Raw genomic sequence first — 27,255 nt, forward strand, 5'->3', positions numbered from 1 at the left:
TAGACCCTCTGGCAGCGGGAGGGAGCGGGCTTGTGAACAGAGGCACTGAGGCCACTGTAGTGGCCCACATGTCCTTGTGGAGGCCTTCCTATTAGGTGGCTATGTGTCTGTCCTGTGGGTCTTCTAGTGCCAGTGCCAGTGGGCATGCCCCTCTCCCCTGAGCAGGCCTTGTCCACGGCCCCCCTGCTGCCTGTCCTGTTCCAGCGCCTGTTGGTACCCTACATTTCTCCTTTCGGGCACGTCATGGCATTCTGTATTCTGTGGTCTTTCTCACTGGAAGGGTGCCTGTTGTAGGTGAAGAGAAGGTTCTTGGTGCCCCGTGAGAAGGCGTGCTGTGTGCATGGGCTTGGGGTGGCAGCTGGAGGCATGTGTTGGCATGGGCATGGGCAGCCTCTTCTCACAGCTTTCCCACATGGGGCTGCACTAGGCAGTACTCCACCTGCCAGGAAAACTCATGGGCTGCTGGGGCTAAGGAGATGAGGGGCTGGAACCCACCCAGCCCAGGTGCTGGCCTTGCTTGAGAAGGGATGCTGTGCTTCCTGACCACCCTGAGGCTGGTGGGCCAGAGCCCAGGTGTGATGCAGTGAGGGGCATGTGCACTGGAGTGAGTGTCTCTTCCCACGGGGAGGATGGAAAAGAGCTATCTGGGTGGGCTCCCATGTGGGACCTGCTGGGAGAGGAGTACTGACTGTGGCCTCTTCCCCAGAGCGCCCACATGGCCATGGTGGACGCCCTGATGATGGCCTACACCGTGGAGATGATCAGCATCGAGAAGGTGGTGGCCAGCGTCAAGCGCTTCTCTACATTCAGCGCCTCGAAAGAACTTCCCTACGACCTCGAGGATGCCATGGTGTTCTGGATCAACAAGGTGAGCGCCTGCTGAGCCCTCCTTCCCTGAGAGCACATACTGACTCTCAGACAGGGACCTGGCTGCTGGGTCTTATCATTTGGGACTACTGGATGCTGTGACCAGCAAGGTGTCTGCAATAGTTTAAAAACAGAACAGGCCTTTCTCCTGGGCATCCAGAGTGAGCAAGATGAGTGGTCTTTGAAAATGCAGTACATGGGTATGGTTGAAACAAATGAATGGATCCTCATTTTATCTTTGGCACCTGTGTGCAGGTCAGTTTTAGAAAACATTGATTCTTAGGAGGCACATGGTGTCTTCTTGTTAAATATTGTTTTTTCCTTTTACATTTAAACGCTTTTTATTTTTGGTACCAGGGATTGAACCCAGGGGCACTTAACCACTGAGCTACATCCTCAGCCCTTTTTTGTTTTTTATTTTGAGACAGGGTCTCCCTAAGTTGCTGAGGCTGGCTTTGAACTTGTGATCCTTCTGCCTTAGCCTCCCAGGCCACTGGGATTACAGATGTGTGCCACTGTGCCCAGCTTCCTCACATTTAGAAATTTACAGTGCAGTTTTTATACAATACACACGAAGAACTTTCATCTTTAGTATGTGTACTTATTCATGAGTTTACCTTCCCAAAGTCTGTGGTTTGTAAGCATCCTTATTTGTAAACGGTGTTTGAGTGGGCATCAGGAGCCAAAGGAGACAAGATTGTGCAGCCCCATGTGAAGTTACCTCAGCGTGCTTGAAGATGTGACCCTGTGAGACCTTTTAAATTCTTTGCTTATAAGTGTGTGCGTGTGCAAAAGCTGGACTAATGGCTCCCTTTGCTGGCTCCCCTTAAACTGCTATGACAAGTAGATTGGTGTCAGGAATTGGGAAAGGCTTGTGCTGGGACTTCTGCTCAGATAGTCACCTTGTTCTTGAATTGATTTGTGTTCCAGATGAGAGTTTGGGGGATCAGGTGGGTTGTCCGGCTCCCTTACACCTGTGATCTTGTGGCAGGGGAAGGTGAGTGCTGCTGTCTTTGCTGGGTCTCACTTTGGAGCCTCTGGGCCTAGTTTGGACCTGGATGCTGGTTAGCGCCATCTCTGCCTGTAAGGGCACCTCTGGAGGTGGGCACCATGTCTCATGTGAGGCCGGTGCCAGGGGGAGGTGCTGTAGGAACTTGGTTAAAAATGGGATTAGAAACTGAGCTTCAGGACATTTCTGAAACTCTAGTAGGATCTTCCTGTGGGCAAATATTCAGTTTTTGACTTATTATAAAACAAATGATATGGTTTTTACAGAAAATTCAGAAACTATGAATGGGTGAAAGGACAAACGTAACTGACCCATGATCTTACCATATGAAAATGGTTGACATTCTGATGGTCCTTACAGTTTTTGTTTATGTGGGTTACATGTAGATTTAGAGACACAGTTGGACCTTATCTAAGCACATCCCAGGTAAGTCAAGGTTGGGTCGGTGAGGGCAGCGGGCGTCTCCCTGCCACCCGGCTGACCCCTGCTGATGGAGGCTGTCTCTCTTCTCTGCACTGCCTCTTGGACAGTCTCCAGCATTTCCTCAGACCATGTTTCAGCAAGGGAATGGTTGTGGTGCAGGTGTTCATTTTTAATGACTTCTGCTTCTCTTGCCAGAACCGACCTTTGAAGGCTGTGTGTTTTTATCATGCCATTAGTCTTTCTGGGTGCCCTGTCTCCCAATTCTTCCATAAATTGGATGTCATTAATAAATACCTGCCCCTTTGAAAGGTGACTCTCCCCACAGGATAAAGCCTGTGTTCCTTTGGGGAGGAGCACATTTCTCCCTCCCTGTTTGATCAGGTTTCTCCAGTGTTTGCCATGTGTTTATACACGGTTTTCTGAGGTTCCTGCCCCTGTTGCCCGTGGACATGGCAGATGTTTACAAGTTCATATCCATGTGTTCTAGAGGCCACATGGTCCTTATGGATTTTTCTGGCTTCTATATCCCTTTTTTTTTTTTGTTTTTGTTTTTTTGGTTCTGTGGGTTGAACCAGGGGTGCTTAACTACTGAGCCACATCCCCAGCCCTTTTTATTTTTACTTTGCAAGGGTCTCACCAAGTTGCTGAGGCTGGTCTTGAACTTGCCATCCTCCTACCTCAGCCTCTTGAGTCACTGGGATTACAGGCATGTGCCACCACACCCAGCTTAGTTTTTTTGTTCTTAATACAGGATCTTGCCATATGGCTCAGGCTAGGTTTAGGCAGTCCTCCTGCCTCAGCTTCCTGAGTCACTGAGGCCACTGGTGTATGCCCCATGCCTGGCTATGATGATGTATTTTTTTTAAAAAATTTGCAGATGTCACACCATATGCATTTCTTATTTTCTTTGAGCTAGATCTTGGTATACTGCTCAGGCTGGCCTTGAACTCCTGGGTTCAAGCAATCCTTCTGCCTCAGCCTCCTGAGCAGCTGGGATCACAGGTACATACCATTGCATCTGACTTCCTCCTGGCTTGTCCCCAGTGGACACAGCTACTGACCTGGATTGTGCTACGATGCTTGCAGCTCCTGTGGCCTCTGTCCCCAGCCCCTTCTCCTGGATCAGACTTGAGGTTGAGTGGCGGGGTGTTCCCTTCTTACCCCGAGTGCTGTTTCTTGTCTGTTATCATGGCCTCTTTCCCAACCCGATATGACTGGCTGCTTCCTTGGCATATCCAGAGGAGCTCAGGCTCACCTTGCCAGGCTGTGCCTGGTGTGGCTGTGGTGCGCTGGGGGCCTTGTGTGCTCTCCCACTCTCGGTTCCTGGGCTTCCTCTCAACCGGGGTCCTCTGCTGCCACCAGTGTGCAGACTGCACACACCTCCCAGTGTTTTCAGGTGGGACTCCCTGGTCAGTAAGATGGAGCATCCTTCAGGCTTCCCCATGTGCACTGCCCTTCTGGGGTCCTCTCCCAAGCGCACCTCCGAGGCCTCCCAGTCTTCAGCAGCTTCAAGGCCTGTCTAGTGAGCCGAGATCCTTTTCTTGTGGCATCCCTCTGGGACCCCGTCCTGCCCCCACTGAGATGGTGGCAGCCTAGGCTGTCTGCATGTCTGCCATCTTGGACTTGCCTTTGCCTCCTCTTGGCCTGAACCTTGGTTCCTTGCACACCCTGTGTACCTCTGAGACACTACCTTTCGGCCCAGCACCCGGGGTGCTGTGTAGCTGTCCTTTGTCTGGGACTGCAACAGCCAAGCCGTCCTTGTGGGTTCCTGAAACTCTCTGTGGTGGTTAGGTATTTGGGTTCTCTTTTTTCCTGGGTTTTCCAAGGTTTCACCAAAGTCTGCCTTCCAGAGGTTCTTTTTAGTTTTTATTGATGGCCAGGCCATTGCTTTCTTTTTCTATTTTGAAAAAATGCCTTGCTGAGGTATAACTTGTATGTAACAAATGGATGTGATTCTTTGCGTTTTGACAAGTGACAGTAACTTTTTTTTTTTTTTTTTTTTGATGGTGCTAGGGATAGAACTCTGCCTCACACATGCTAGACAGGCTCTACCACTGAACTAAATCCCCAGCCCTTTTAAAAAAATTTTATTTTGAGACAGGGTCAGGCCAAGTTGCCCAGGCTGGCTTGAACATGTGATCGTCCTGCCTCAGCCTCCCAAGCATCTGGCATTGCAGTGTGGCCATCATGTTGGCTGACCGTTTAATAGCCACTAGGATGGAGGCTGTGTTCTGCCACCTGTGGAACCCTGCTTTGTGCTCCTGTGCAGCTGACCCCTAGGCACTGCCGATCTGCTTTCTTCATGGGGATTTGTTTTGATAAAGTGTTTTGCGCTGTGTGATCTTCCTGGGTCTAGCCTCTTTGATTGAGCATCCATCAGCAGTTTGCTGTTTTTGTGCTTGTATTTCTGTTATATAAATGCACCATGATTTATCATCCCCTGCTGATGGGCACTTGGGTTGTTGCTGATGTTTATTTATTTTTTGGTACTGGGGATTGAACTCGGGCACTCAGCAATTGAGCCACATCCCCAGCCCTATTTTGTATTTTATTTAGAGACAGGGTCTCACTGAGCTGCTAAGCACTTCACCATTGCTGAGGCTGGCTTTGAACTTGCAATCCTCCTGTCTCAGCCTTCTGAGCTGCTGGGATTACAGACCTGCGCCACCATGCCCAGCTGATGTTGTCTATTTTGATATAGGTTCTAGGAGTCTGTTTGGCGCACATCTCTGTGTGCTGATGTGTTTTCATGCATTCAAGTAAATGTTTAAATCACATGATAAGTGTATGTAACTTAAATATAGCAGTATATTTGAACCATAGTTTAGAAGCAGCTATCTGAACGCTTTCCAGAGTGGCTGTGTCTTTTAAACTCCACTGGCAAGGCAGAGTTTCAGTGGCCGTGCTGTTGAGCCCATGCTTGGTGCAGTCTTCACTTCAGCTGTGGAATGAGGTTCTCCTGAGGTGGGTTCTCCTGTGCTTTCCTGTGTGTGTACCTGGGAGAGATGTCTGTGCTTTTTTATCAGGTGCCTTTTCAGGTATTCTACCCTTATTTACTTTACCTTTACTTTATTTTTTCCAGTACTGGGGATTGGACCCAGGGCGCTCTACCACTGAGCCACACCCTTACCCCTTTTTATTGTATTTTGAGACAGGGCCTCACAGCATTGCTCAGGCCAGGCTGGAACTGTGGTCCTCCTGCCTTGGCCTCCTGAGTTGCTAGGATCACAGGTGTGCATCATTCGTTTTCACTCGTTTTAATTGACTATTTGTCTTATTATCAAGTTGTGATAATTTGGAACACTGTACTGGGAATCCAGTGCCTTCTCAGTCTGGTCTCCTCCCTCCCTCCCCCCTCCCTCCTCCTGTGTGGTACTGGGGATCAAGCCTCGTCCTGCATTGCAGTATACCCCAGTCCTCCTCACTATTTTCTTAGTTGGTCTGTTGAAAAGCACAGGCTCCTGAGCCCTGCAGCCCACATTGCAGTGCTTCTATCTTAGAAATCTCTGCCTATCCCCGCTGGCTGTGCCATGGTCTCAGTTCTTGTGCTGGCATCCCTGACCCCTTCTGAGTTCATTCACTGTGCATGAGGGTGTGAGGTTTCTGGCTCCTGTGCAGAGGCAGTTCTGAGGCCCTCTCTGAAGGGCATCTTCCATTCTCCTTTGCTTCACAGTGGTGGCTGTGGGAAAACCAGTGAGTCTGTGTTGGATGCTTACATCTTTTCCACGAATCTGTGTGACTTAATTTCCTGGCCGCGTCGGACAGTCTCTGGTTGATCCAGACTGTGGTAGTACTTGTAAGTCTGTGGTGAGATAATTTTGGTCTTTGAACTATGCCCTTTTGTTAAACAATAATCGTTCTAGCTGTTCTAGGTCTGCACATTCACATCAGCTTGGCATTTCCCGCAAAGGGCATTTGCTGGGATTTTGAGTGGGAATGTGTTAAATCTAGAGCAGTTATCAGTGTTGCCAGTGTTGAGGCTCACAGTCTGTCAGCATGCCCTATTTGAGCATGGCTGTAGATTTTCAGGGTGGCATCTTGTATAGAGTTTCTGAATTTGTCCCTGGACTTTTAATGTCTTTGGCTGTGTCCTAAGCAGTGGCACACAATTTTATCTCCCTAATTTTATCTCCTAGTTAAATAGAAGAGCAAATTAAATACTTGAAGGTATTTAGGTTTTCTATTCAATTTGAATAGAAAAGGTTTAGATTTTGTTAAGAAATTTTAGGTCAGTTTTGGTAAGAAATGTGTCAGTTTTAAGTAAGTAGTTGGATTTGTCGGCATAAAGTTCTTTTTTTTCCCTCTAGGGCTGGCAACCAAAGCCAGGGCTGCGGGCACGCTGGGCACGCACCCTACCACTGAGCTTCCTTCCAGGCCCATACATTTCACTTTTTATCCTTTTAGTGTCTCTGCAGTCTGTGGTGCTGTCCCATCTTGGTTTCCTGATCCTGGTGATTTGTTCCTTCAGTTGTTCTGGTTTATCAGCATTATTAGTCTAAAATATCTGCTTGTCATTTTTATTGGGTTTCCTCTATCATTTTGTCCATTTTCTTTGTTAGTTTTTGTTTTTTCCATTTTTTCTTTAATTTGCTCTTTTATTTTCCCTATTCCTTTTGTCTTAGTTTTGGGTTGGCACATCGGAACGGTATGTGTTTGTCGGGTGGGCTGGTGCTGTAGTCCAGGTGGCTGACACCTAACACGTCGGGCCCAGGTGGTGAGCGTGCCCCTCCTCACGTAGACCCTCTGTGATGAGCGTGCACCTGTCTATAGGGACATGGAAGCAGGCAGTGAAGTCCTGACGTGAGTGGTCAGCTGAAGCCAGTCATTCAGCCCTTCCTCCATGCCCATGTGAGCGTTCAGAGCTGTCGACTCTTCCATGCAGCGCTTTTGCTGTGTCTTATGTGTTTTTATGTATTATATTATTTTTAGTTTCACTGGTGAATTCTTGTTTTATTGGTGGGTTATCTGGAAGGCTTTTGCCTAATCTTGAATATTTGGAGGGGGTTCCAGACATCTTTTTGTGTCTTTGATTTCTAGTTTAACCCTGTGGCCTGAGAATGTGCACTGTGTGTCTCACTCTGAATGGGGAGGCCTGTTCTGAGGCATGGGTGTCAGCCCCTGGGTTGGTGTGGGGGTTGTGTCTGCTGCAGTCTTGGTGGGTGGCTGTCTCCTGGGCCTGATATCTGGTCACTCGGAGAGGAGAGGAGTGTGAAGCCTCCCCTGGAGCCTGATTTGCTTCCTGCTTCAGTTCTGCCAGGTTTTGCTTTTTTTTAGTATTTTCAGTCTATTACTGGGTTCACTCATTTTAGTCTTTTTATTTTTATTTATTTATTTATTTTGGTACCAGGGATTGAACCCAGGGTGTTTTACCACTGAGCCACATCCCCAGCCCTTTTTTAAAATTTTGAGATAGGGCTTCACTAAGTTACTGAGCCTGGCTTTGAACATGCAATCCTCGTGCCCAGCTTCAAGAAATGTCCCTTTTATCACCAGTGATGTCTTTGTCCCAACAGTCTCCTTCGCGGCATGTCAGGTGGCCTTTTCCCTCTCCCTGGCTGGTCTCTTCCTGGATGTTCCTTGTGTGCCCGTAGCTGGCCTTGCCCTCTCACCTGAGGACGTGCTTCCTCGTGCAGTGTTCAGACCAGTCACATTGACCCTGATCAGTGCAGGCTTACTGTCCTGTCTGGCTTCTTTGTCTCGCCTTGGGCTGAGGAGCTGTACCATCGAGCTGCTTCCCAGGGCTTGCCGGGTTGCCTCCACCTTGTGCTCCCCTGCCTCAGCCTCCTGGGAAGCTGGGATGGCAGTGGCCCACAGGGCCTGGCTGGGCTGAGTATTTTCAGCACTCCGTGACACCTCCTGTGTTTCTTAGGTTGCTTCTTTGTGGCACTCTGCATTTTCAGATGGCCGTGGCTGCTGCAAGCACCATCTACTCCAGGACAGAGAAGGACGCTGTCCCTGGGGCTTTGGGGCTTCTGTCACCCTTCATTTCGCGGCAGCCCTGATTGGTCATGCAGTTCTGCTCTCAGCGCCAGTTACCTTTTAAAGCAGTTAGCATTGAGAATAAAAGTCTCCAATGTTTGCTTATGTATTTTTCAGTTTTTGTTCTTTTTTGTACTGACCAAAATTTTCAAACTGGTGGAGGGCCCCTTTACGCTCTTAATCCTTTAAGATTATTGTGGGCCTTAAAGAGCTTTTTAAGAAAAGTTCGATCTGTTAGTATTTTCCATATTAGGAATTTAAAAAAGAAAAAAATTTTAAATAATTTTAAGTCCTTAATTTTTTTAAATTTATTTTTTAATTGTGGTTGGACACAATACCTTTATTTCACTTATTTATTTTTATGTGGTGCTGAGAATCGAACCTAGGGTCTCGCATGTGCTAGGCAAGTGCTCTGTCGCTGAGCCCCAGCCTCAGCCCAGAAGATTTAAAACATTTAAAAATGGTAAACATAATTCATTTTATGTTAACATAAATGATGTTTTTTTAAAGTGAGAATAACTGTATTTTCCTAAGGAAAACATTTAAAAGTAGCGATATCTTGTATCTTCAGTATGTGGCTTGCTAGAAGACAACTGGGTTCTCCTATCCTCTTTTGCATTTAATTGATTATAATATGTTGTATTTCATTGAAGTTTATAAGGAGAACCTGGCTTCACATAGATGCTGCAACAGAGAAGAGGGTATTTCTGTTATCTTCTTGGACATGTGTGCACCTCTGCCTTCAATATCACACCAAAGCTTGACAGCAGCAGCTTCCCAAAGTTGAATCGTAATGGAGCCTTAGAAAGCCATCAGCCAAAAGGACGCACATGCACTGAGCTCACCATTTTAGGGTGTACAGTCGAGTGTGTGGCACGTTTAGAGGTGTGGGGCCAGCCCACTGTCTCAGCAGCGGAGCACCTCACACGCCTGGAGGGAGCCCTGCCTGTCAGCATCACTGCCCAGACCTGGCAGCCCCTGGCTGCTTCTGCCTGGGCATGTGTAGAAGGAATCATGCAGTGAGTGGTCTCTTGAGTCTGCCTTCTGCCCCGTTCCTGTTTCCAAGGCTCACCTGTGCTGTGGCACGTGCCATTTCCCACTGGCCACCTCTGAAGGTTCAGTTTCCCCATCCTTGCTAGCACTTGTTATTTTCTTTTCTTTAAAAATTTTTTTGTAGTTGTACACAATAATTTTATTTTAGTTATTTATTTATTTTTATGTGGTGCTGAGGATCGAACCCAGGGCCTTGCACATGCAAGGTGGGTGCTCTACCACTGTGCCATAACCACAGCCCCTTTTGTTTTTTAAATAGCTTTCCTAGAGGGCATGAGGCAGTCGCTCCTTGTAACTTTTGTAATTAATGACATGGGGCCTCTTTGAGTCCTTACGGGCCTCTGGTCTTCTGGTCTTTTGCAGCCTTCGGATCCTGGCCTAGTGGTGAGCTTTCTGCCCTGTTCAGCCCCAGTCTTTGTCTTCCTTGCACTCTTCCTTGGTCTTGGAACCAACTCATCCATGGTTTCGGAACACAGTGTCTGTCCTGTGGAGTGCTGTTTAACCCAAAGTAGATCTCCTAGATGTCACCTTTTGTGGGCACCATCTAGCTTTGGGTTGTAGAAACAAACATTCCAAAATTTTAGTTTTTGTTTGAGATTCGTTATTTTATCCAAGCAACAGACTCTGGCAGACGCTTTGATGACAGACATCCTCCATTCCACATCTAGCAGTTGGTGGCTTGACACCGTGTCTGACAGACTTGCAGGGCCTGGGTCACCAGGCACTATGATTGCCACATAGCAGAGGAGCCGTGGGCCTGTTCCCTATGTGGTCACATAGGATGTAAAGACATTACACTGAAGAGCGCATTGAGCTTCAGTAAACCCACCAGTGTTTACTGCTCCCAAGAGGATTGTAGGTAAAGTAGGGCAGTTAGTGAGGTAGAGTCCAGTGACAGCTCAGTGCCATTTCCCTGGTTGTGTGGAGGGCTGGCAGTTCTCCGCCTTGGTTCTGCACCATCAATGCCAATGTTGGCGCTGTGAGAAGGTTCAACTCATCCTGGCATTTGGTGGGTGTAGTTCTGACCTTGTGCAGACCCTGGACATGTTTGCCCCGCGTCAGCTGCCTGAGTGTCCGTGTTTCTGTGTCGCTTTCTCCCCCTATGCATAGGTCCTGTGGCACTCTTACTGGTGGTTCTCTCCTGTTCAGAGAGAACTGCTGTTGGATGTGGAATCCTAGGCCGGCATTCTTTCCCCAGGACGAGAGGTGGTTCCTGCTGCTGGAGTATACCTTGGTGTGGGTGAAACTGGGTGACCGTCCTTGCCCAGTTCTGCCTTTGGAAGGCAGTCTTCTGTTCACAGCTCCAGGCCCCAGGACAAGGATGGAGGCGCTGGCCTCTCATTCCCACCCTCCACCCGTCTGGCTCAGCTCCCAGGGCCCAGCTTGCCCATCACCCTTCTTGCTGAGCTCTCTTCTATCTCCTTTGCCCTGTGGGTTTCCAGCTTTTAAATTTCCCTGGTCTGTGTGGATTTGACAGGGTTCATAAATACAGGCAGATGTTTAATTTGCCAGATTTAGTCTCCTCCTCGGTGATTTTTTGTAAATAACAATTATATTTTCCTTTACATGACCATTTCTTCGGAATTTTGAAATTAATCTCCACTTTAAGTAGGAGGATATGCTTTTGTATTTGTTTCCTTTTTGCAGTACTGGGGATGTAACCCAGAGCTGCGCATGTGCTAGGCAAGTCTCTACCAAGAGCTATCCCCAGCCACCCCTGCCTTTTACTTCACTTTGAGATAGGGCCTGGCTAAGCCACCCAGGCTGGCCCGGAGCCTGTGAGCTCCTGCCCCATGCCTGGCTGCCTGGTACTTTGTACAGTGGTTCTCTTTTTCAAAGATTGAGCATTTAGCTCAGGTTTGTCTGTCTTGATTAGATATAGTCCTGTTTATAAGACTGAGATTTGTCTTTTTTCTGCTTTCTAATCCATGTTTTCTTTACATGTTATCGACTCTCCCTGTGTCCTTCCCTTGGCTCTCAGAGCAGCTTCTTTCTCATTGCTGTGGTTTGCAGGAGTAGCGTGTGCTCCGGTCTGGGGATGACATAGTCCTGCGCCTTCTGCTTACAGCTTGGACCACACCCCTAGCGTGGATGCACGTTTTTCCCTTCTCATCTCATCTGTGCAGTTGGGGGAGGAGAGAGTACGCATGTCTCTAGTTTTTAATGGTGTATAGCTCAGCTTTTAGTGTGAAATTTGCTGAGAGTTGTTTCCTGGTGGTTAGGGCAGGTGGGACCCATGCCCAGTCAGGCCAGCCTGTCCTGAGCACACCTGCTGAAGGTGTTGGCAGTGTGTGCTGAAGGACAGCCTTGCGCTGGCGCCAGGAGGCATGTGAGTCTCCTTGCCGAGGCTGGCTGACATTATTATCCATGGCCAGCCTTGGGTCACGTGAAACCCCTCCATCTCTGTGTCTGTGTCATGGGGCTCTCTGGGAGGGAAGATGGAGGTGCAGGTACCAGGAATGTAGAAGCCTCCTTCTTAACACATTCTTCTTCTACTTTAGGTAAATCTTAAAATGAGAGAAATAACAGAGAAGGAAGTTAAATTAAAACAGCAATTACTGGAAAGTCCAGCTCATCAAAAGGTAAAGAGCAAATTTAATATCTCTGGAATGCACTGTTATTGTTAATCCTAGTTTTAAAGAATTTGACCTGCAGCTACTACTTGCTTATTCTTGTAACTCACCAAAAATGAATCCAGCCTCTTGGATTCTCCCAGCAGCCTTGTTCTCAGTGCCTCGGTGAGGGCTGACCATGGGCGATTTGTCTCCCTTCCACCCATCCCTGGAAAGGGGTCGTGGTGCTTTGCCTGCAGGAGGGTGCAGGTGCACTGGGTGCGGGTGGGGGAGCTCTGAGTCAGGGGTGTAGGCTTACCTGGGAGTTAGCTTCTGAACATCAGCAAAGGAGGAGAGACTGCCCAGTGCCAGCGGTGCCTCTGTAGATCCCCGAGGTGGCCCCTGGGGTACAGTGGGACTGGTGGCTGTCTGGGAAGCCTGGTACCAGGTATCAGGTGGCAATGTGTGTTGAAGAATGGTGCAGATGGGCGTGTCACACAATCTGGGCATTAGTCTCTTACCCTGGCGTCATTTTCTCTTCTGCCAAGCACCTGTGTGGTGAGTCTGCCTCAGTTAGGTGTGTGAACGATGCCACCAGCCTGTGCCATCTCCCCCTGGAGAGCCAGGTCCTGCCTCCCCTCATGGCTTCCTCTCCCCACGACCAGCATTACACACTGGCTGCGGCCAGGCGCCTCCCTGGTCTGGCTTGTGGGCACCGTGCCTCCTTGGCCCTCAGATGTGTGCATGTGTGGACACTGACCAGGTGCTCCCCACTTGGAGTGGACTTCTTGCCTTGGTGCCCAGCCCTTCCCAAGTGCCAAGGCATTCTTTGCAAAGGTAGCAGGGTGTGTCACCTTCCCCTTGAACCGCCTGGGCGATGTGGTGTGCTGAGGTCCTGTCCAGCGGAAAGCTTTGACTCACTGAGGCTGTCCCACCTCTGCCGGGTGGGTGCCGTGTGAGCGCGCCTGCCGCCCGTGGACCTGCTCTGCTGACGCTCCTCTCACCTTCCTTCCTGCTTCCTGAGCAGTCTCCCTCCAAGTGGTATTGGAAGTTAGTGCCCGTAAGTGCCCCAGCCTCAGCTGCCACTGAGAGCATCCTGTTGCCATCACGCGCTTCCATAGAGCTGCTCGCACCCAGAACTGTTCTGTTTTTGTTTGTTTGTTGATTTAAATGTCCACGGGGGGTGGTTCCACTCTGTAGTGAGCAGGGTGGCAGTGTGGCACTTTGGAGCCCAGCTATGCTTCTCCCAGTCTCAGTGGCTTCTGTAGGTGGACAGTGTAGTGTGACTGACACAATGTGTCCCTTCCTGATAGACACAGAGGTGGATGATGGCCCACTGGCCGTGTTGCTTTTCATAGGTCACACGTCCTTCCGATGTTCCCTTGTCTGATGGGGCTCAAATGTGACACCCCTAGTGTGCCTGCGCTGGGTTGTCTGCTTGGGATGATGGCTCATTTGCAGGGTGCAGGTGGACAGCAGAGAGGGCTTTTCCAGTATTTCTGTTTCTCTGTTGTCCTCCTTGTGGCCTTCTCCCTGGGCCTTTGTGGAGTGGGCAGAGAGGTGTGCCTGTATTCCCAGGCAACGATCTGAGTTAGGTCAGCACAGACGCGGGCTCCTGGAGTTGGGTGACTTTTCACGTGAGAGGAAGAAGCCAGTCACCTTGTGGAGTAGGAGTCAATGATCCAGCTGTGGGCCGCCTGGTGGCCTACTCTGCAGAGGAGCCAACCTGCTGCCTGCCCTTGTCGGTGCTGTGGCACTGGGTGGAGCCTGCCCCTGAACTTCTGGACACACAGCTTTCTTAGTTGGCCTCTCTGAGCCCCTTCGGCTGCCTGTGTGCTATAGCTTCATTATTTGGCCCAGATTATCTTGGGCCTCCCTAAGTGGGGGACCTTGCTGCTCTCTGGATGTGTTAAAGAGGAGGGAGAGGAAATCACCCTATGGAGGCCTGCATCTCTCTCAGCCTGATCCAGAAGTGGTTTAGGCGTGGGCTCACATGGAGCTGTCCCACGGGGAGTGCCGCCTCCGATGAGTTTCGTGGAAACAGAAACACGTGACCAAGAGCAGTGACCCTGGAGGTTTTCCTTAGTGGAGGGCTTAGGACCATCCTCCCTGATGTTGGTGGGTGGCAGCAAGGAGAGGCTGGGTGAGGATGGGCAGGAGGAAGGTTTGCCTTAGTACGGGCAGCCTGAGGTTTGCAGAGCCGGGTCTGCACGGCTGCAGCGGGCAGACAGTGCCCCGCCCACTTTCACCCATGCCTCCATCTGTAATCGAGAATCCATCTGCTTTGCTGCATGCCGTGCCCACTGCGTGTGTGCTGCCTTGGAAGCCTGGCCTGGAGCATGCCATTGCACACTGCATGCTGGAACCCGCGGACTTTGCACGTGTGGTACAGTATGAGGCGGGTGCCTGTGGGAGCAAGTGCCGGGGGCTCCGAGAAACAAGTTAGAGTGTGTGCTGGTCGTTCCATGGACATAAAACAAGCCTTACCACTAAATTTAGAAGAACATCGGGAGCTTGGGACATTTTATGCTTGGGACAAGTACTGATTGATACTCTACACAATATACTTACCAAGATATCAACTCGAAATTTCTAGATTGCCGAGACAATTCTCCAAGTTGGACTCATCTGCAGAACTCTCAGAAATCCACAGTCCTTATTGTAGACAGCTGGGTTTCTTCCTCTAGTTCTCCCTCTGGAGAAAATGTGGCTGGAAATGCTGTGCATTAACGCTGCACTGGGCTGCCGACACAGGAGACATGAGTGCACTGCAGGCCCTTTTACTGACCAGCCATGCTCAGCAGATGGGGCATAGAGCCGAGGGACCCGCCTGCTATGGATACCTGGCACGTGGTTCCTCTGAGTGCAGAAGTGTGGGAGCCTTGACCAAGTGTTTGTTTTATGAACACCTTGCACGGATTTAGTTTCCTGATGCTTTGTTGTATTTCTTAGAGTGGCTGACGGTTGCATTATGAGAAATTTTGTCTAAACTGGTTTCTGAAATTTCTCTGACACTATAATAATGCTGTTTTGTGGTTTTTGTAATGACCACAGTTCACGCTGCTAACCTTAGGAAAGTGACGAGCTCGCTCTTCCAAGCATCAGGACATTCACCACTTAACTTGTTTCTCGTTGGTTTGTCGCTGTTGGCTCCTGGTAGTGTAGACGTGCCTCCTGCCTCTGTCCTGGTGTGCCTGGTGCAGCGGCAGTGTAGTTGGATTAGCCTTGGCAGTGCGAGCCGTCATCGTTGCTACCAAGCACAGTCCTGGGTGGAAACGTGGACAGGTGTCTGGTCGTATGGGGTCCGGATACTGGGCTCTCACGGGGAGTACCGCTGCTGTCCTGTCTCCAGTGCCCCGTGGGTCCTTGCTGCAGCAGCGTGCCTCCCGCGAAGACCCTTTTCCTTCTGTCAACTGCAGGTTCGCTATCGGCGAGAGCACCTCTCCGCTCGGCAGCTGCCCTGCTTCCCGTTGCTGGAGGACTTGATGCGAGATGGCAGTGACGGGGCTGCTCTCTTGGCGGTTGTCCACTACTACTGCCCAGAACAGATGAAGCTGGACGGTGAGTGGAGCACTTCCTACAGGCCGAGGTGTGCACCTTGACACCAGCTGCCGCTTGCAGGCAGGGCTCCGGGGAGAGATCACGTGTGGACAGTGTCTAGGGACCATTCCAGGCCTGGGTCTCACCTGACTTGCGATGCAGGCTGGAGACCCTTCCTCCAGCTGACCTCAGACAGCTCCAACTTGGCTTGGGGATGCAGAGCTCCCTGCCAGGTTCAGCCTGTTTATCTGTCAGCTGGTGGCCTACGGCGGGTAGAGGGAGAAGCAGGTGGCTATGAGTGGCAGGGATGGTTGTCTGCCAGGGTGCTCTGGGGACATGGATCCTAAACGATTGGGGTTTGCCAAGTGCCCTTCTTTCTGGAACGGAGAAGCAGAAGGCCAGGGGCGAGCCCCAAGCAGCGCCCATAGGGAATATCTCAGTGTCAGTCCTGAGTGGCGTGGTGCCCTGTGGGAGTATGGGTGTGCCATGTAGTAGTCTTTTTTTTTGATACTGGGGATTGAACCCAGGGTGCTTAGCCACTGAGCCACATCCCCAGCCCTTTATTTTTATTTTGAGAAAAGGTCTTGCCAAGTTGTTAGGAGCCTTTCTAAGTTGTTGAAGCTGACCTCAAACTTAGGATCCTCTTGCCTCAGCCTCTCAAATCACTGTGCCATAGGCACGGGCATATGGCACAGCACCTGGCCATATAATATTCTTTTTACACACAGAATCACCTCATAGACACAGAGCTGCCTTTTTGCTGGTCTGGTCTCAGATTTGTAAGTTCAACTGCTCCTATTGCCATAGCCTCCTGAATAGCTGGACCACAGGTGTGTGCTCTGGGCAAGATAGAGCTGCACTTGAAGGGCTGGGAGGCCCCTCTGCCTCCAGGGAGAGCCCACATGTGGGTCTGGGGGGCGAGGGGGGTGCCTCAGGGAGAGGGCTAGAACAACCCTAGGATCACCCTCAAATTCCAGGAGGCTCCCCAGTGCCGTCTGGGTCAGGAGGAAGTGGGTGGGAGAAAGGCTGAGGCACTTTGCTCTGTGGTGTGGGTGTCTGGGGAAAGGTGGGTGTCAGAAGTGGCCGGGACCAGGGGGAATTCTAGCATAGAGCTTCCCTTCTGAAGCCACACAAGGAGATGGTTGTCCCCAGGCTCAGCACCAAGACAGGTGGGAGAGGACAGAAGGTGTGGCTTGGTGACGGATACAAAGGACAGAGCGGAGAGCCTAAGGAAGACGCGGGGATGCTCAGCGGCCTTGCTGGGCCTCCTGTGCCTCGCCAGGGCACTTTCGCCCTCACTCTCCTGCCCAGGGCAGTGCCTTCTTGCCGCAGTCTAGCTGGGCACAAATCACTGAGCCGCCACAAAGCACTTGTATCTACAAACAGGAAACTTTATTGCCTGAACTCCAACAGCATTCCACGCACACTCCCCGGAAACTCTCCCGAACGCCACCCACGCGGCTCCTTCAGGAACACACCACACATCAACCGGAACTCCCTCCACCGGAACTTCCCCAACCAACGCGAACTCTTCAGGAATCCCCGGGAGAGCTCAACCTGAACTCAACGGGAACTCTGTGAGAACTCAAAAGTCATCATCTTAATGGCTCGCTGGCGTCACCTCTCAACTACTACTTCTGGCAAAAATGCCATGCGTCATCCCAACTCCGCTGTGGCCCTCAACACCTTCTCAGCTCTGCCTTCCAGTCCGCTGACCCGGTTCTTCCTGAAGGACGTAGTGGGGATGGGGTTGTGGTTGGTGGTGAACAGCGCAGGGCGGCACAGCCGCGCTGAAGCCCAGAGCAGCTGGGAGCAGAGTGTCAAGATGGTGAAAGCAACAGCATTACAAGGAGTAGCCCACAGGGCCACGTGTGGCTTGATAGACGCTGAAGAGACACCGTCAACAGCCATCGTGGAGTGTGCTTCTTAAACATAAGCAGTTGAGGGCTGGGGCTGGGGCTCAGTGGTAGAGCACTTGCCTAGCCTGTGTGAGGCGCTGGGTTTGATTCTGAGCACCACTTACAAATAAAAATAAATGAATAAAATTAAGGTCCATCAACAACCAAAAAACAAAGCGGTTGAAGTGCATGTGCAGGCACCTCTAGAAGACGACCTTGATGGAGCCCACTGAAGACATGGCTGCAGACCTAGTGACACCAGAACTCCCCAGCAGAACATGGGAACCAGTCGCACAGGTGTGGCCTGCTCCCAGGCTCCTGTGATCCCAGTGGAGTGGCCAGCGTAGGCTCTCCACGGGCAGGTGTCCTCCTCTGCTGCTTTGGTCAGGCTCCAGCATTGATGTGGTGCCTGGGCAGATGGGCGTGGGGCAGACACTTGGAGTACGTCAGCACTCCACGACCTGTCAGACAGGAGGAGCTGTGCCCTCTGCTGCGCATAGTTAGAAGGAAGCAGCTTGGGAATTGGTTCAGCTGGGTTCACCGCGGTGCACAAAACTTCCCAGAGAAAGTTGTAGGGAAAAAATGGAAGTTTTTCTAATCAAAAGTGACTTCAGAACAAGGAGATTGGGGAACTGAATCGCACCTTCCCTCTTGGATGAAGCCAGGGTGCATCCAGACTCCTAACAGCAAGTCACCGACCAAGAAGTAGAACCGAAGGGCAAAGGAGCCCCAGCAGGGAAGAAGGGAGGTCACCAGAACCCTGGGGTGGCCGGTGAGAGCACCAGGGCTGCACAGCAGAGGTGACTCTGGCGCCTCTGGCCTCCGACCCTAGTGCAGGGCAGGCACAGGTGAGGGGGGGACACCGAATCAGGCGTTTCTGTGACATGCTCCCCACATCTCGCCTGCCCTGCCAAGTCTCTGTCCTTGCCTGGCTCCATGGGGCCGGTATGTGCAGTGGGGAGGAGTCTTCTCTGTAGAAGCTGGCCGGGGGGGGTGACTACCACTAAGGACCTGCAGTTCTCTGCCAGGCAGCTGGCCCCCGCCTGGCACCTGCAGCCAAGCCTTCTTCCTGATGCTCCTGATGCCTTCCTCTCCATCCTCCTGTGGCTGGTTACCACAGGTCCCCTGATGTTTGGGACAGGAGGAGATGCAGTGGCGAGGGACAGAGACCCAGGAGTGGAACAGATGCTGGAAGGAGGGTCTGAGTGTCACAGATTAAGACCAGAGCATGTCCAGAAGCAGACTCCAACGAACTCTGGGAAGGGACATGCTTGGCTGCTGAAATGTCAAGAGTTCACTAATAAGCTGCATGACACACTTGAAGAACTCTCCCAGAAGTGGAGCCAAAGACAGCCATGAGGGCAGGGAGAGGAAGCTCACAGAGGGCGTAGGGAGAGGAGGAGGGGATGGGGATGCAGAGGAGCCAGCGGGGAAAGCCCAGGGTGCACTGGCAGGGCTTAAGGACCCAGGGCCTCGTGGTTATGAGGGCCACAGCACTCAGGCCGACACCCATGAGACGGGGTGGGAAGACAGCAGTGGGAGTCCTGGAGTGGGACACCACAGTGCCCCAGAGCCAGAGGCTCTGGTGGTCTGTTGTCGAGGGGAGGAGGGAGGCTGCAGGAGCACCAGCACTCAGGCTGGAGCGCCCCCCAGGGAACCTGTAGACCCGGGCAGGCAGGACACCCCGGAGGGATTGCAGCAGGACCCAAACAGGTGCTGTGCAGCTAACCTGTGGGAAGGGAAGCTCCCTCTGGAGCTGACCACCACCCTGCAGGGGGCCTTAGAGATGCCCCTCCTCCTGGGCCTGGCACTCCCACCAGGACAGCACAGTGGGTGTAGTCTGCCCCTCCATGCCAGGTTGGGAGGCAGAGTCGCTTTTAAGCTTAAAAAAATTCTCCGTGGTGTTTTAAGACTTTGTGTAACATGTTAAAAGTGAAAAATTTAAAAATTAAAGCAAATTCAATAGCAAAATAATAAATTATTAAAATAAAAAATTTTTAAGTTCTAAAGAAAAATATGTAAACTAAAAGCTTGTTCTTTATTTTGATACTGGGGATTGAATTCAGGGGCACTCTTCCACTGAGCCACACCCCTTTGTGTTTTATTTAGAGACAGGGTCTCACTGAGTTGCTTAGTGCCTTGCTTTTGCTGAGGCCGGCATTGAACTCATGATCCTCCTGCCTCAGCCTCCCAAGCTGCTGAGATTACAGGCGTGCGCCATTGCACCCAGCGCCCCCCCCCCCCCCCTTTTTTTTTAATTTGGTGGCAAGGATTGAACCCTGGGCCCTGTACATGAAAGGCAAGCACTCTACCAACGAAGCCATATCCCCTAAGGATTTCTTTTTTTCTTTTTTTGTAGTGCTGGGGATTGAACCCAGGGCCTTGTGCATGCAAGGCAAGCACTTTTCCAACAGAGCTCTATCCCAGCACCCCCCCCCCCCCCCCGCATTGGCTTTTTTTAAGAGGAGCTTTTACCCTGACACTAGGGATAGAATGGTCTCTCCTGTGCCCCTGAAGGGCATTTGGGCTGCTTTCCTGACTGACAGATGGGAAATCCTGCATAAGGTGCTAGACGGCAAGGATGCAGCAGCCAGGTGCGTTCACATGGCGTCCCAGAAGGAGCAGCTCTGGCCTGCTGGAGATGTGGCTTAACCTTCATGGCTCCTTCCCTGGGTGGCAGTGAACCCGGTCAGCATCTGCCCAGTACGAATGTCCTGTCTAAAATGCAGGGAGAACTGTTCAGAACCGGGAGTGAAGCCAACAAAAGGGATGTGAGAGAAAAGTGTGAAGTATTTTAAAAACTGGAAGAAAAAAACCACAGGCTTTTCTGTGGTGCTTGGAAGAAGACTTCGCTTTCTTGGGTGATGAGTCAAAGCCTGAGAAGTGTGATTTCTCCAGAGTGTTCTGCAGATTTATTGCCAATCCAATAAATACCTGTATTTTCATAGACACCGGCAGGCAGTAGGACTTTCTGCAGTCCCTGGGGGGCCCAGGCAGAGCACTCGTTTCGTAGCACTTTGTTTTGGTGAGCTTGCTTCAGGCAGTGCTCATGGTCTCTGTGCACTATGCCTCCAGCCTCCCCACTCATTGTGCTGTGTCACTGGGTAGCAGGGGCATTGTAGGCCACTCCTGGCCCCCTGGGTCCTTGGTTTACCTTGGCTCCCTTGAATCCGCAGGCTTCTGCCTTCAGCTTGTGTGACCTTGTTGTGGGGCAGGTCCCTCCAGCACAGCTGCCCCCGTGGCCTTGGCAGTGCTGGCCTGGTGAGCTGCATTTCCCCACTTGACCGTGTGACTTGGCTTCATAGTGACTGGCTTGTCTGTGGGAGAGGTGGGGGGGCCTTAACCCCAGTTCTCATCAGAGGTCTGGTCCAGTCTCGCCAAGTGCCACTGTGTGGTATTCACTAGCATCCCGCTCCTAGAAGTCCACCCTTTGCCTGTAGGCTTATTTATTCACGTTTCAGAATACATCTTTATGCCCTTATAGATTTTTATTTAATTCAGTAGGTTTTAATTCATTTATTTCATTGCTTAAATTGTTCCAGATTTTAGCCAAGTTTTTGTTTGTTTGTTTGTTTGTTTGTTTGTTTTTTGCAGTGCTAGGTGAAACCCAGAGCTCACAATTGCTAGGCACACTCTCCCATTGAGCTGTACCTGGGCCCTAGCCAGGTTAACTTTGAAGAACAAGAACATGGGCACTTGTTCTGTGAATGCCAACTTTTGTTTAACTTTCTGTGAGCTAAGATGGCATGACCCTGCTCAGGGATAGACACCTGTAACAAAAGACGTGCACACAGAATCCAGAAGAGAGACTGTAGGCTGCTGTTGCAGGGAGGGTCTTGCACTCTGCAGGGAGAGGAGAAGACTGATTAGTCTCAGTGGTGACAGACAGCACCCATCCTTAGACTAAACACCTAGACCTCAAAAGTACCAGTTAAGGTCTTGAAAAACAATCTAATTTGTACATTCTTGTAAACCTTTGAACATTTTTTTTAAACTTGGAAATAAAGTTAATTTCAAATGAGTTAGCACCAGGCGTTGTAGTATATGCCTATAATCCCAGCAGGGTGGGAGGCAAAGGCAGGAAGATCTCAAGTTTGAGATCAGTCTAGACAACCTGGCAAGTCCCTGTCTCAAGATAAAAAATAAAAGGGCTGGGGTTGTGGTTCAGTGGTAGAGTACTCGGGATCTAATCCCCAGTACCCCACCCAGCCCCAAGGTGAGTGCTCCAACTTCTTTGGGGCTTTTTTTTTTTATATATTTATTTTTCAGAAGTAGTTGGACACAATACCTTTATTTTGTGTATTTATTTTTATGTGGTGCTGAGGATCGAACCCAGGGCCTCACATGTGCTAGACGAGCTCTCTACTGCTGAGCCACAATCCCAGCCCCGCCCTTTTTAATTGCTTTTATTTTTTATATACATGACAGCGGAATGTATCACAATTCTTATTACACACATAGAACACAGTTTTTCATATCTCTGTTTGTATATGAAGTATGTTCACACTAATTCATGTCTTCATACATGTACTTTGGATAATGATGTCCATCACATTCCACCATCATTGCTAACCCCTTGCCCGCACCCTTCCCCTCCCACCCCTCTGCCCTATCTAGAGTTCGTCTATTCCTCCCATGTTCCCCCTCGCTACCCCACTATGAGTCAATCACCTTATATCAGAGAAAATATTCAACATTTGTTTTTTTGGGATTGGCTAACTTCACTTAGCATTATTTTCTCCGACTGCATCCATGATTTTATTCTTATTTTATTCCTGTAAATGCCATGATTTTATTCTCTTTTATTGATGAGTAATATTCCATTGTGTATATATGCCACATTTTTTAATCCTTTCATCTACTGAAAGGCTTCTAGGTTGGCTACACAATTTAGCTATTGTGAACTGTGGTGCTATAAACATTGATGTGGCTGTGTCCCTGTAGTATGCTGTTTTTAAGTCCTTTGGATATAGTCCGAGGAGAGGGATAGCTGGGTCAAATGATGGTTCCACTCCAAATTTTCCAAGGAATCTCCATACTGCTTTCCTAATTTGCAGTCCCACCTGCAATGAATGAGTGTGCCTTTTTCTCCACATCCTCGTCCACAGTTATTGTTGTTTATCTTCATAATAGCTGCCATTCTGACTGGAGTGGGATGGTCTTAGAGTAGTTTTGATTTGCATTTCTCTAATTGCTAAAGATGATGAACATTTTTTCATGTATTTATTGATTGACTGAATATTCTCTTCTGAGTTCATGTTCTTGGCCCATTTATTGATTGGGTTCTTGTTTTTTTGGTGTTTAGCTTTTTCAGTTCTTTATATACCCTAGAGATTAGTGCTCTATCTGATGTATGAGGGGTATAGGAAAAGAAGAACTTAAATTAGCACTATTTGCTGATAATATGATACTATACCTAGAAGACCCAAAAAGCTCTACCAGAAAATTTTTAGAACTAGTAAAAGAATTCAGCAAAGTAGCAGGTTATAAAATCAACACCCTTGGGGCTGGGGTTGTGGCTCAGCGGTAGAGCGCTCACCTAGCACGGGCGGGACCCGGGTTCGATCCTCAGCACCACATTAAAAACATAAATAAATAAAGGCATTGTGTTGTGTCCATCTACACCAAAAAAATAAATATTTAAAAAAAAAATAAAATCAACACCCATAAATCAAAGGCATTTCTATATATCAGTGACAAATCCTCTGAGAAGGAAATGAGGAAAACTACCCCATTTACAATAGCCTAAAAAAAAAAAAAAAAAAAACTTAAGAATGAACTTAATGAAAGAGGTAAAAGATCTATAGAATGAAAACTACAGAACCCTAAAGAAAGAAATCAAAGAAGACCTTAGGAGGTGGAAACATCTAGCTTGCTGTTGGATAGGCAGAATCAATATTATCAAAATGACCAATACTACCAAAAGCACTATACAGATTTAATGCAATTCCAATCAAAATCCCAATGGCATTCCTCATAGAAATAGAAATATCAATCATGAAATTCATCTGGAAAAATAAGAGATCCAGAATAGTGAAAGCAATCCTTAGCAGGAAGAGTGAAGCAGGTGGCATCACTATACCAGGCCTTAAACTATACTATAGAGCAATAGTAACAAAAACTGCTGGTACTGGCACCAAAACAGACTGGTAGACCAATGGTACAGAATAGAGGACACAGAGACTAACCCACATGATTACAGTTATCTCATATTAGACAAAGGTGCCAAAAACATGCATTGGAGCAGAGACAGCCTCTTCAACAAATGGTGCTGGGAAAACTGGAAATCCATATGCAACAAAATGAAATTAAACCCCTATGTCTCACCATGCACAAAACTCAACTCAAAGTGGATCAAGGACCTAGGAATTAAACCAGAGACCCTACACCTAATAAAGAAAAAGTAGACCCTAATCTTTATCATGTGGGATTAGACCCCAACTTCCTTAACAAGACTCCTGTAGCACAAGAATTAAAACCAATTAAAATCAATAAATGGGATGGACTCAAACTAAAAAGTTTCTTCTCAGCAAAAGAAACAATCTGTGAGGTGAACAGAGAGCCTACATCCTAGAGCAAATTTTTACCCCCTTGGGGCTTTTTGTTTGTTATGGTGCTGTGGATGAAGCCCAGGCCCTGGTGCACTCTGGGCACGTGCCCTGCCTCTGAGAGCCAGCCCAGCTCTTCCTTTGTTTTAACATGACTTTCACAGCAAAACAGAGGCGGACGAGGGACAGTCTTGACAAGGGACACTGTCTCAGAGTCTCCTTTTTAGTGGCCTAGGGAATCCTTGCCTGTACTGCATTTACTGATTGAGGGCATGACATCCTGCATTGGCCTCCCCCTGAGTGTGATAGCAAAGATCTCTGTTTCATGGAAGAGACGTATGCTGTGCAATCTTCTGGTCTGGGGACTCTCACCTTCCCTAATAGTTTGGATTTTCTGCTTTTCCCTGCCCACACCTTGCCACCTGGACATAACCGTGTGCACAGGGTTTCCATTGCCAAAGGAAACCGCCATTCTCTAGCCACATGCAGCAAGGCTCTTTTGCAAACTCAAAAACTCAAAGGGGAGAGCGCAGTGGAAGACCACCCTTGGAATTTCAGGGTTTCTGTGGGATGCATAGGGTTAGCTATCTCATCGCTTTTCCTTGAGCATTTTCCTCCTGTGTCTATTGTCGTGTGTAAAGCTTACTCACAAGGTGGTTTTGTTCAGAGTCACACCTGTGTGCACCCCCTCGGGGCAGAGCGCTAACACTGCCTCTCTGTGTCTGCTAGACATTTGTCTAAAGGAGGTGCCGTCGCTGGCCGACAGCCTGTACAACATCCGGCTGCTGAGGGAGTTCTCCAACCAGCACCTGAGCAAGTGCTTCTACCTCACCCTGGAAGACATGCTCTATGCGCCCCTGGTGCTCAAGGTGAGGTGGCCCCTCACCTGTTTCAAGGCCGTGAGCGCCGTGCTCACAGTGCTCACAGGGCTCATGAGGGCTCACGGTGTGCCTCTCTTCCCTTCAGCCAAACCTCATGGTCTTCATTGCTGAGCTTTTCTGGTGGTTTGAAAATGTCAAGCCAGACTTCGTCCAGCCCAGGGATGTTCAGGAGCTGAAAGATGGTGAGTGACCACCTGCACCATCATGCCCAGGCTCGAGCAGCCTACCCAGAACCCTGTGAAAGGCAGGCGGGTTGGCTAGCTCCTATTTAGAGTAAGCTATTCTCCCTGAACATATAATATGTCAAAATACACTCTACTGTCATGTGTATCTAAAAAGAACAACAATAAAAAACTGCAGGTAGTTTTCTGTGCTTCTTGCTATGTTCTAAGTAACCATGAATAATATGAATATTTCTGTAAAATTGCTATTTTTGCAGCTAAAACGGCATTGCAGCAGAAAAGTAGCCGGCCTCCTGTCCCCATCTCCAATGCAACCAAGCGCAGCTTCCTGGGCAGCCCTGCTGCACTGAGCCCCGCTGACCTGCCGCCACCTACTCAGCCACCAGCCGAAGGCGGGCATAGGTACCACCTCCATCCCGAAGAAGCTGAGTGTCTGTAAGTCACTCTGTGCTTTCCAGAATTAATTCACTATCTTGTTTCCCTTTTCATCGTCGCCCGAAGTTTTAATTAAAGTTATCTTTTCAATAGGTCATACATAAAGCACAGAAGAGTAGCCGTGGCAGCCTGTGCTCCTGCCCTGACCCTCTGGCCAGAGGCCAGCAATGGTGCCAGCCTCTTGCGGGCCCTGGTGCCTAGTTCTTTCAAGCCCGTGCTTCCAGTTCTGGTGCTGTCCACAGCATAGGTGTTTCTCCAGCTCTGTCCACAGTAAATCACATAGTTTAACATGGTCTGAAGAGTAGAAGAATTAAATGACAGTTTAAATTTGCTTTGTTGCAGAGTCTGATAGGATGTGTGTGTGTAGAATATATAAAGAATGAAATCCTCTTTGCATCTCAAGTACTGTGAATTGTTTTCTCAGAGATAGACCTACCCAGGAAGAATATCAGTTTGCTTCTTTAATTTCAGCAAGCAATTAACTTGGCTCTGGTAAGACAGTAAACAGAGCTGTTTCAAGTGTTTTTGGTCATCGGCACCTGACTGGACTGAGTGGATCTGGGGCAGATTGGCAGCTGCAGGGCAGGATGAGGGAGTCTGTGCCTGGCGTGTGAGCATGTTGACGCACCTGTCATTGTCTGTTATTGCTGTTACTATTATTCTGTGGTGCTGGGATGGAATCCAGGGCCTCCCTCAGGCTGAGCAAGCGCTCTACCTCTCAGCTACACCCTAGCCCAGAAGGTAGTTTTTAAACGTGGAGATTGAGCTAGGCTTTAAGAGTACAGCAGTACTTAGAGTGATTTTTGAGCAGAGCTTGTTGCTGAGTGATTCTGTGGGGCATGAAGACCTCTGTTGTCTTGGGCTGCAGAGTTGAGTTAGGAGGAAGGAGTCCTTGGAGGCGGAGGCAGTTCCCTGGTGCTATTCAGGGCGGGGTTTGCCGTGTTCTGTGTGGGGCTCTGAGGCCTGGAGACGGACTCCTGGAGCAGAGGTGGAGCACTCTGGCTGACATCTGTGCTGAGGCACGGGTGTCCGTTCTCCATGCGCCTCTCCACATTCCAGTCCCACATCAGCAGTGTGTGTGTGCACACAGACGTTATGGGTGCTGGGTGTCATGGGTGCACGCTGTGGGCCTGCTTTCTACCTCCCTGTGCACCCTGAGGTTTTCGCTCATTGGGATCTCTCCTGCAGCACACTCTAATAACTGTTTCTCTTCGCAACTGGGCTGGTGGCTAATAGCCATAGGAGCTGTGAGCAGCTCTGGGCAGGTGTTCCCCTGCCTGCCCAGCTCCTCGGGGACCCCTGCACCCCCAGCCATTCTGCTGGCAGCCACACTGCTCCCTAACTCTCTCCCACCCCCTCCCGCTGTCTTTCTCTCCCTCCCTCTTGCTCTCTCCTGCCTCTCTATCACCCCCGCCCCATTGTCTTTCTCTATTCTGACCCTGGATGACCCCCTGCCTTTGTGTCTGTAGGCTTCTTAGCTGTGGCCAGGGGACTCAATCTGCTCTTAACTTTGTCACTTCTCCCTTGTCCAAGTTCTCCTGAGAGTGAAATAGCCAGAGTAGCTGCCCTGTGAGGCCAGTGTTCCGACTGCTGGGAGCCATGCCCACTGACCAGTGCCCTTCCTGCATCTGTGGGGCTCTTCAGGGGCACACCTCACAGCACAGCTGTACACGCACCTCTCGCTGCCCCTCGCCTTTCTGGACTGTAGGGCAGAAGTGGAAGTGCTGCGGGCAGCTCTGGAGCTCCTGGTGGACATGGCTCTCACGTCCTCAGCCACCAGGACTGTACAGCACCCCTGCTTCTCTGGGTGTGGGATCCCGTTCAGGTCACTCAGAGCCACCTGAGTTAGAGTTAGCTGGATATGGTGCGGTCATCTTTGTGGTCTTTC

The 27,255-nt window shown here is 49.7% G+C and overlaps 1 protein-coding gene across 12 annotated transcripts in view; it reads left to right on the plus strand.

Annotated features, from left to right (window-relative positions):
* Camsap1 (calmodulin regulated spectrin associated protein 1) overlaps positions 1-27,255 on the plus strand; it is a 63,344-nt gene that overhangs the window by 18,645 nt on the left and 17,444 nt on the right. For 6 of the 12 annotated variants that reach the window (XR_009228740.1, XM_058585938.1, XM_058585935.1 and 3 more), the window contains exons 3-9: positions 707-868; positions 11,833-11,913; positions 12,911-12,943; positions 15,303-15,444; positions 24,599-24,738; positions 24,836-24,932; positions 25,190-25,367. Coding sequence is in view for 11 of the 12 variants with exons in the window: in XM_058585938.1 (XP_058441921.1) it covers positions 707-868; positions 11,833-11,913; positions 12,911-12,943; positions 15,303-15,444; positions 24,599-24,738; positions 24,836-24,932; positions 25,190-25,367 (833 nt within the window). In the remaining variant the exon portion in view is untranslated. Of the gene's footprint in view, positions 1-706; positions 869-1,797; positions 1,865-11,832; positions 11,914-12,910; positions 12,944-15,302; positions 15,445-24,598; positions 24,739-24,835; positions 24,933-25,189; positions 25,368-27,255 lie in introns of those variants that run through there. The other 6 variants (XM_046465440.2, XM_046465441.2, XM_046465442.2 and 3 more) reach the window with 4 other exon arrangements.

The sequence above is a fragment of the Marmota monax genome, unplaced genomic scaffold (genome assembly GCF_021218885.2).
Source record: "Marmota monax isolate L192 unplaced genomic scaffold, Marmota_monax_Labrador192_F-V1.1 WCK01_AAM20220418_F8-fsc00167, whole genome shotgun sequence".
NCBI classification, from domain to species: domain Eukaryota; kingdom Metazoa; phylum Chordata; class Mammalia; order Rodentia; family Sciuridae; genus Marmota; species Marmota monax.